The 8,625-nt window shown below is 46.7% G+C and overlaps 1 protein-coding gene across 4 annotated transcripts in view; it reads right to left on the bottom strand.

Moving 5' to 3' along the window:
* PBX1 (pre-B-cell leukemia homeobox 1) overlaps window positions 1–8,625 on the bottom strand; it is a 187,912-nt gene that overhangs the window by 176,855 nt on the left and 2,432 nt on the right. For all 4 annotated transcript variants that reach the window (XM_014943483.1, XM_014943482.1, XM_014943479.1 and 1 more), the window contains exon 2: window positions 7,811–7,884. In XM_014943483.1, the coding sequence (XP_014798969.1) occupies window positions 7,811–7,884 (74 nt within the window). The remainder of the gene's footprint in view (window positions 1–7,810; window positions 7,885–8,625) is intronic.

Here is an 8,625-nt window from a genome sequence, read left to right as displayed (position 1 = left end):
TTGGGGTTTTTTTCCTTTGGTTGTTTTTTTTTCCCCTTATTTTTTTCCCCCCTTTTTTTTTTTTTTTTTTTTTTTTTTAAAATCAACACAGTTGCAAACCAATTAATTCCAGCCCAAGCAATCCCCCAGCACCGGGAGAAAGCCTCACCCGGGTCCCTCTCCAGCCCCACCGCCAGCCTGACAACACCACGCTTTAATGTATTCAGCCCACAGCCTCCTCAGGCCACGGCTTTCTGTAATTTATCCCTATACCGTCCACCACCTTGTATTATTTAAGTCGTCGGGGGACGCAACACCTCCGAGACAGTTTTCAGCAGAAGCTGCCGATCGCCTGGTCTCCAAAACCATCATTTTTTGCTTCTCCCAGCAGATGCTCCCAAAAGCGACATGGCAAGAGGAGGGACTTAATGGAAAATCCCCGATTGTCGATGGCTCTGGAGCACGCTGGGGAGGTGAGGGTCTACAAAGCACCATGCAGCACCTACAAATGTCCAGCGTACCCAAAAAGCCACGGTGTTTATACAACCCAGGCTCTGGCAGGGGGTACAGCCTTGGTACCCAGTAACTGCTGGCAGCACTGGGGTGCCACGTATGACCCCAGGCTGGCAGTTCAGGGGCCAGGCACTGTTCACAAACCATTTCTCCCACTACAGGGAACACCTGCAGTCTGACCGGACCGGGATCCTCTCCGGCGGGATGTTTGGGGAAAGCAAAGGATGCAGATTGAGGTTGGTTTATTAGATTATGGACAGCCCCATGCAAATAGGGCCATATTGATCCGGTCTGCAAACACCTGGCTGGGAATACAAGCAGCCCCTGAGTATACAGAAGCTGCTGGAGATTATTAACCAGATCCATTGCTGTAAATCACATTACCTCCTTCCAAACCCCAACCCAGCCCCAAGTCCCCCTGTGCTAGGTGCTGTACGGCGCACACCCCTACAGTGTGAGACAGCATCAAGTCTCCCTGCCTGACAGCCAAAAGCCTGAAGATTCAGCCCAGAAACGTGGAGCCCAGCAGGGGCATCCTGCTCTGAGGTCCATGGAGCCAGGGTTACACAGCCCACCTTCTCCACAGCAACTCCCAAAACAAAGCAAAGGATGGGTTACCAGGAGGGTGAAACTGGCACAGGAATGCAAGGCAGGAATTAAAAAAAAAAAAAAATGGAAAAAAATAAAATATCGCATCTTCAGATGCAAACTCATCTCCTGCTCCCACTGGGTACACGGTATTTTGCACAAACTGCAAATCACCCCTCTAGCGTACAGAGCAAATAGGACAGGATCTCCTGCCTCCCAAAGCACCCCAACTCCAAGTGCAGGAAAGAAAAAAAAATAGTAGTAAAATGCTTCGCAGCAGATTTCCAAGAGATCACAAAACCCTTTGCAGAGCCTTATTAGCAGAGAAGGCAGCAGTTCACGGATTAAAGAAGGAACTGGGGAATGAGGTGTTGAACCAGAGGCAGAGGAAGAATCCCGTATTCTTCTGTTCTCCTCACCAAAATCCCCAGCTCTGATCCAGCAGAAGCACCACCAGCAGCGTAAGCTAGTGTATCTCACTGCAAACAAAACCATTTACGTTTAACCCACCACCCTACTCCCCTAAAGAATTGCTGCATGTAGTAATTTCCTTGTGACAGGGAGAAAAAAAAAAAAAAAGCCATGATGAAATTGTCTTAAGAGTTTCACTGCGTTTTGTTTACAGCCACTGCCCTCAAACCCAGGGCTGGCGTGCAGGCAGCCTGCTAACAGGAATAAATCTAACATTTGAGATCATTTAGAAAAGCTCTGCTCACAGACAGTCAGCGCTCCAAGGGGGAAATCCCTTTGCAGGTCTCAAATAAGGGAACTTGAACCATTTTTTCCCTGGAGAAATTTAGGCCTGAAAGATCTTCCGAGTTTCTTGTTTGGAGCTACAAGGCCCGATAACAAGATCTCTTTCCCTGGACTCAGCCACAACACTTTGACTGCTGCCAAAACCGTTTGGAGGTGAGGGAAGATGGAGCAGAGAGAGACCCGTGGCAGTGGGGAAGTCACCCAACACATCCACGTAAGAGGACGCCCTACTTAGCTGTTATTTATATACACATCAGGTTAATACAGGCATTTTTCCGGCACGCATTAACTGAGTGCAAAGACTCCTTCTCCTCTGCACCGGGCCAAATGCTGTCAGCATCCAAAGAGCAGGCACAGCACCTTCCCAGCACCCTCCTTCCCCAGACACACGCAGCCACTGCTACCCAAAACCTGCTACTGGGGGCAGCTGGTACAAGTAAAGTATGGGAGACTTGGGAACATGGGATCAGGGGCAGGAAGAACGAGCACATCCATCCCCTAGGAGCAAACAGATGGAGCAGGGAGCAATGGGACCCTCCAAGAGCATCTTCCTGGTCCGCTGCAATCACAGCAAAGTTTACTCGACACCAAGCACCCACAAGAAAAAAAAAACTAAGCAGATTTTGTACTCCCCAAATTGTAGGGAGTCCCTAAGGAACAGTAATGTCATGCTGGAGCTGGGCCTGGTTTCTCTGCTTTGCCGGGAGGGCCAAGGGGGAGGAGGTGGGAGGAAGAGCCCACTGGCAGCCCTGTGCTTCCCACCTCCTCCCCTGGAGGTTTGCAGGAGGCCAATTTTGATTAAACTAATTAAGCCTGCTCCGTTCAAAGAGCCCCAACCACATGCTACCAGGGGAGAGGAATAAAATATAAAATTGAAAAGGAAAAAGAGAAATCTCCCTGCGATCACACTCTTCTCCAAAGCTATCCATCCCCAGCAGATCCCTGATGGACAACGCTGCGCTGAAATAAGAAAGCCCAGAAAAAGGACACATTGCAGTGTCACAGCTCCAACCCTGAAGACTCTGAGGTCTGGAGAAGGCTGCTGCTCCTTCCAGGCACTGGGACACATGCCCCTTCCCATCAGAGTGAACTGGTTCCATCCTCTTCCAGCAAGTCCCCAAAGGTAGCCCCTCCTCTCGCAGTAATACAGCCCTCCACCAAGCCAAGGTCTCCCAGATGCCGTCTTCTCCCCGCAAATCATCCCTATCTTCCAGCCCCTCGCAAGTTCCCTTCCCTCCTTTCCCATGAAGGCATCAGGTTTCTGGAAGTAATTTATTTGTGAGCTGCAAAGAGCTTCCTTGGGCAGTGCCGGCCATCCGGAGGCCCTGTTCTCCCAAAATGTTTCTCTTCTCCCCCAGGGCAGTCATATCAGGGAACTGGCAGACCCTGCTCCTACAGACCCTGCCCCTGTAGGGAGCCCGCTTGGTTGGGAGAGAAAAGCACCACTATTGCTTTCAAAGCCTTTCATCTGGAGGAAAAAAAAAAAAAAATAATAAGTATCAAAGCAAAGGCTTCCTCCCCTTTGAAGGGCAGGAGAGAGAACAGCCGGACCAGGGCTGGACCTGCCGAGAGCAGAGCAGGGACCTGTCCTCCAGGCTGGAGCCCAAGCACTTTCATTATGAGGTTGTGCAGAAGCAGAATGAAGCCTTAGGTGCAAGAATTGCATTGAAATTCAAATCGGGGTGTTTAACTCTCCCCTGCGCCTCGGGAAACCTTGGTGGAAATTCAGGGTAAGGAGGAGGGCAGGGTTTGAAACCACAGCAAAGGGCTGGGGTGAGCAGGAGGAGGGAAGGAAAGCAAGCTGCCCCATCCTTCCCCGCAAAAAACTTCATCCAAGGGGCCCTGGGTTTGCCAGTGTACCCCACTTACAGCTCTGCCCTGCACCCCAAACCCACCGGCACCGCACGCATCGCCACTGCCCCTCTTCTCCCCCTGCCGCTCGGTGGGGCTCGAGTTGGGAGAGGGGGAAGAGAAGGAAGGGAGGAAGAAAAGAAAGAAACCCCATATCGTAATTGCTATATTAAAGAGAAATAGCAGGCAAGAATAATAAGAGAGGTGTCAGAAGTGAAATACAGGGGGAAAAAAAAAAAAAAAAAAAAAGACTACAGTTCTGCGATGGGGGTGTTAATTGAACACAGAGCTGGAGAGAACAAAGGGGTGTTAAGGAAGAAAAGAAGGGGGAAAAAATCCTACCTCCTCCAAAGATCTGATCTGAGTTAAGTTTGATGAAGATAATGCACAGGGAAAGGTAGCTAAGAGGCACTGTCTATAGCTATTATGTTCTAAAATTAAAAAAAAAAAAAAAACAAACCCATTATTCAACAACAATTGCACAGCTAATCAGTGCTGTCTATAAATATTCCACTTCGTAAATTCCCCCCGTTGGTGATATGTACGTTTTTCTTTTAAACCTGAATTCCTTCAACGCAGAAGGGTGAGGGGGGTAAGAAAATAAAAACCAGGGGATTTCAAATACAAAGTCAGGGTCTTTTTAAGAAGTAGAATTTGCCCGATGTCCTCACCTCCCCCAAAAGAGCGAAGAAAGTGAAACGATGGGAAAAGCTCTTAAGGAGGAGGAATCAGATTAAACGGTCATATATCCTGTGCTCAGCCTCTCCCCACCGGTCCCCGCTGAACGAGATGGGAGTTGGGAAAGGCTCACAGCTGAAATAGATGCTGCTGCATTTTGACAGCAGATATTTTCCAGTTTGCCATCCAAGGACCCCACGTCTGCGTATGCCTTGCCTGATTCCTCTGCTTAGTTATTCTGCTCATGCAGAGAACAGCTTAAAAAAAAAAAACATACCGAGAGAAAAAAAACAAGGGGGAAAAAAAAAAAAAAAGCCATAAAGACAGAGCCCCTAGCCCTGCCTTCAAACTTTTTATAAATCAGCAATGCAATTTCCGATTTCAATCCCTATTGACGGAGGAATCAATTGTATTTAGGACAACAATGCCTCCCATTTCCATAATTATTATTCCAAAAAGCCAGCCAGCCATTTGAAGGCAGTCCTGCCCCTTCCCTCGCAACAAAGCGACCAACAGCAAGTGAAAACACACCGAATGAACGCCGACAACTTATACGTATATTTAAGCGGCAATTTTTTTCCCCCTACGTGCTCCCGCTCGGCTCAAACCTCTCTTTTGTTACTTTTAAACAGAAATCACCCCAAAAGCGACAATCTCCAGGTTGCAGACAAAAGAAAACCCACCGAGCCTTTTTTTTATTATTGTCTTTTTTAAAAGTGTTTATAAACGCTTCAAAACAACTGAAGAGCCCAAGTGCAAAAGGGAACTCTTTGGCCAATACAGACGACCTCTTTTTCTAAGAACTTTATGGACACTTTGGGTTTGCTCAAGACAACGTTAACACTATGAAATATTAGCCATAATGTTGCGAGAGACGGTGGTAAAGTCTCCGTAAGGCTCTGGAGTCACTTAAATCAGGCAGCGGGGTAACTGAACGCACATTTCTGCACATCATAACGCCGGGGGGAAGATGTACGCACACACTTTCAAACACCCACCAGTGACCACAAACAATCACCAGGATTTCAAACGCAACACATGCAAAAATCTGGGAAGCAAAATGGAAAGTGGGAAGAAGAGAGAAGTTGGCTAAACTTTCAGTGCTGCTGCCCGCAAGGAAGGAGTAAGTAGGCAAACAGAAGCAGGCGGTACCCTCGGCCCCAGAAAACACAAGGCTAACTTCCCCCTAGCACCGGGCTCACAAAGCAGTAATTTAAAAAAAAAAAAAAAAAAAAAAAAATAAATTTAAAACAAAACCATCTGGTCGTTTGCTTCCTTACAAAGTGTGACTTTGGGGGACGCAGATGGAGGAGAGGGGAGGAGGTCTTTGGATTTGCAAAGTAAAATAATTCACCGTAAACCTATCCGAGGGCAGACAAACAACGCTCCAAAAGCCACCTCGATTCAACCTCTTCAGACAGCTCTGCACAGCGGCCCCGTAGCCACGTAACACAGGCACAAAAGCAACAAATAAAATTGAAAAAAAAAAAATAATTCTAAGACAGACACAGTTCACACCTGAATACCTTTTATTACCAGTATCAAGATTCGCCCTATACCATCTCACTCGATTTTACTTAGCAGAGAGGAATTTTCACACCCAGGCTCCATGGATATGTACAGCTCGCTGGGACCCCACAGCATCCCTGAAATCACCTGGATTTCCCACCAGGTTTGGTCCTAGCAAATCCTAACTTTGGGACTGCACCGATAGCAAAGTTGAGCTGGGATTAATCCGTTACCCTGCCAAAAAGTACCTCCGCACAGACAACGTATGCAGCATCAAATACACGGGGATAAAAGGCAGACAAACATTTTGTTTGGCTCACACAAAATAAAAGAGGAAAGAGGGAAGAGGAAAAGGAACTTGGTGGCTCCTTTTTCTGGGGTGGCACCCAGGGAAAGACTATAAAACCATCCATAAAATTTATCTCTAGGCAGACTACCTCACGTTACATCGTATGAACCCTACAGAGGTTCCCATACCAAACCCACTGCTTGATATTATGGAAACTCCATAAGGAAGGACTCCTCGGGAAGGTCAGACCCGGCCACGCAGCCGTGAGGACTTCAGAGAGCCGAATGCCATCGGTAGGTGCTTTGTCTGGGCTACACGCTGCACAAACAACGTTTAACAAAGGGCCCTCTTAGTCATTTTATATATATTGCAAGAGTCAAGTAATTGTATTTGCAATCAGTTGCTCACGCTAGAAGGTTTTATATATATATTTAAGAAAGGAAAAAAAAAAGTGTGCCAGATTCAGGTTTCTGAAAGCTGTTCCCTTTTTATGTGTAACTATCAATGTATATCAACTGGGTGTGCAATCATATTTATTGTCACTTTCATTCATGTCATGCCCTTGCTTATATGGTTTAGATATGAATTATTGACTGTTACAGTCCTCGTTGTAAAAGGGGAAGGGGGGGGGGGGGAAGAGAAGTCAAGTACTTTGCAGCCTGCTAAAACAAGGCAGCTAGATCGGCACGGAAAAGCCCGCTGATCAACTCCAGTCAGCTCAGAAAGCCAACAGCAGAGATGAACCCCCCCCCTCCCCCGCCAAATTTCCATCACTCCTCCCATTATTTTTCTTTTTAAATCAAAAAAATAAAAACAAGATAGATTCCAACAAATAAATAAATAAGTGGTGCATGTTGCTAAATGTCCTTCCCTGAGCATCTGTTGTTTAAGATCACCCTTGATTGATGACTGCTATTTTTTAATTGTTGCTTTTAAAATTTAAATGCCCCCCTGGGATGTGTTATAAGTGTGTTAGTACATGGTAGGAGGTCTGGAAAGTGGGAAACGGCAGAACCAACGCTCTCATGCCATTAGCTTCTTTAGAAGCCTGAGAACACCCCATGCCATAAAACAACAGTACCCTAAAGTAACTAACAATCTAATATATTGCTTTCACTAAAGGCAACTGACAACTCGCTCTTACATGAGCTAGCCTAGATGATTGGCAGACAAGAGCATTTTAACCCTTTCTTTAAAAAAAAAAAAAAAAAGAAACCTTTAAGTTTACCTGAATAGTAACAGTAGCAAAGCTGCACAATTTCATTTTGTTGGGTTTTTTCCCCCCTATTCTGTACTCAGATTTTATTTATCTTTTTTTAATAAACAGCGCTATGTCTTAAAGAAGAAACTAGAGCAAGAGAGAAATCGCAAGGGTTTTGATTTTTTTCTTCTCCCTAGAAAAAGCAATAAATAAAAAGACTCTATACAATAGAAATTAAACCACACTATTTTCCCTTCCAGACACAAACCGCATCATGCGACTCCACTGCCAGAAGCATTAAATACCGGCTAGTTATTTCTCCCCACTTAAATACTGCTACATGATGGGGGTGGGGGGGCACGGAGAGGGGGCACAAACTTAGTGGAACAAAACCCTCAAAGAGCAAAAAGAAAAATAACACAGAACCAACAGCGTTGATTTCCTACCTGTTTTTTCTTTGATTTCACACAAGACATTAAAAAGGGCTGGCTTCATCCTGTGGCAGTTTAAAGCATGTTTCCTGGAGAGAGAAGAAGAAAAGAGGGGAGGGTGAGGTTAAGATGTCACCACAAGGAAAAAACTTTCCAAATTCGCGCTGGCTGGCATGTGTGTGACTGAGGTGGGGGGATGAAAGTGGGGGGGACACAGACCTTTGAGCCCCCCCAGCCCCACCACCATCCCTGCTAGCGCTTGAGCGCCGGTGCTGCAAACAGCCACCTACCTAAACGCAAAGGAGATGAATTAGCCAATTTAGGAATGGCTTGAAAATCGCCTTTTGCCACTGAGGGGCTCATGCTGCCGGTGCGAGCCAGGCGATACACCGAGCCAAAGCCAGCAGCTTTTGGGAGCCAAGCTCGGTTCAACCACCTTATTCAACACGGAGCTCCCTCCATCCCCCCACGTCCAATATTAAACCCAGCCGTGGGCTTTATTAGGCTCGTCCCGCAAGGCAGAGGGGAAATAAACCCCCTCCTTGCCCCAGCACTCCAAACATTCTCTACTCAGCGCTGTCAATTTCAGGGAATTTCAGGGAATTCTGGAGCAGAGAGGCAGGCGCAGGTAGGGAGAGAGAAACCCCTTTCCTCCGCCTCCACGCTACTTTACACCCAGCTTAGTCGCAGGTGTTAAAATTTAATTCTTTACAACTGGGACAGTAAACACATTTAAAAACACAGCCGGCTGCTTCTGGGGAAGGGGAGGGCACGCGATTCAACGCCTTTCTTTTCTTTGGTGGCTGTTATTTCACAGCTGACCGTTCTCC

This window comes from Calidris pugnax, unplaced genomic scaffold, assembly GCF_001431845.1.
Source record: "Calidris pugnax isolate Ruff unplaced genomic scaffold, ASM143184v1 scaffold63, whole genome shotgun sequence".
Classification (NCBI taxonomy): Eukaryota; Metazoa; Chordata; class Aves; order Charadriiformes; family Scolopacidae; genus Calidris; species Calidris pugnax.
This window is presented reverse-complemented; position numbering and strand designations above follow the sequence as displayed.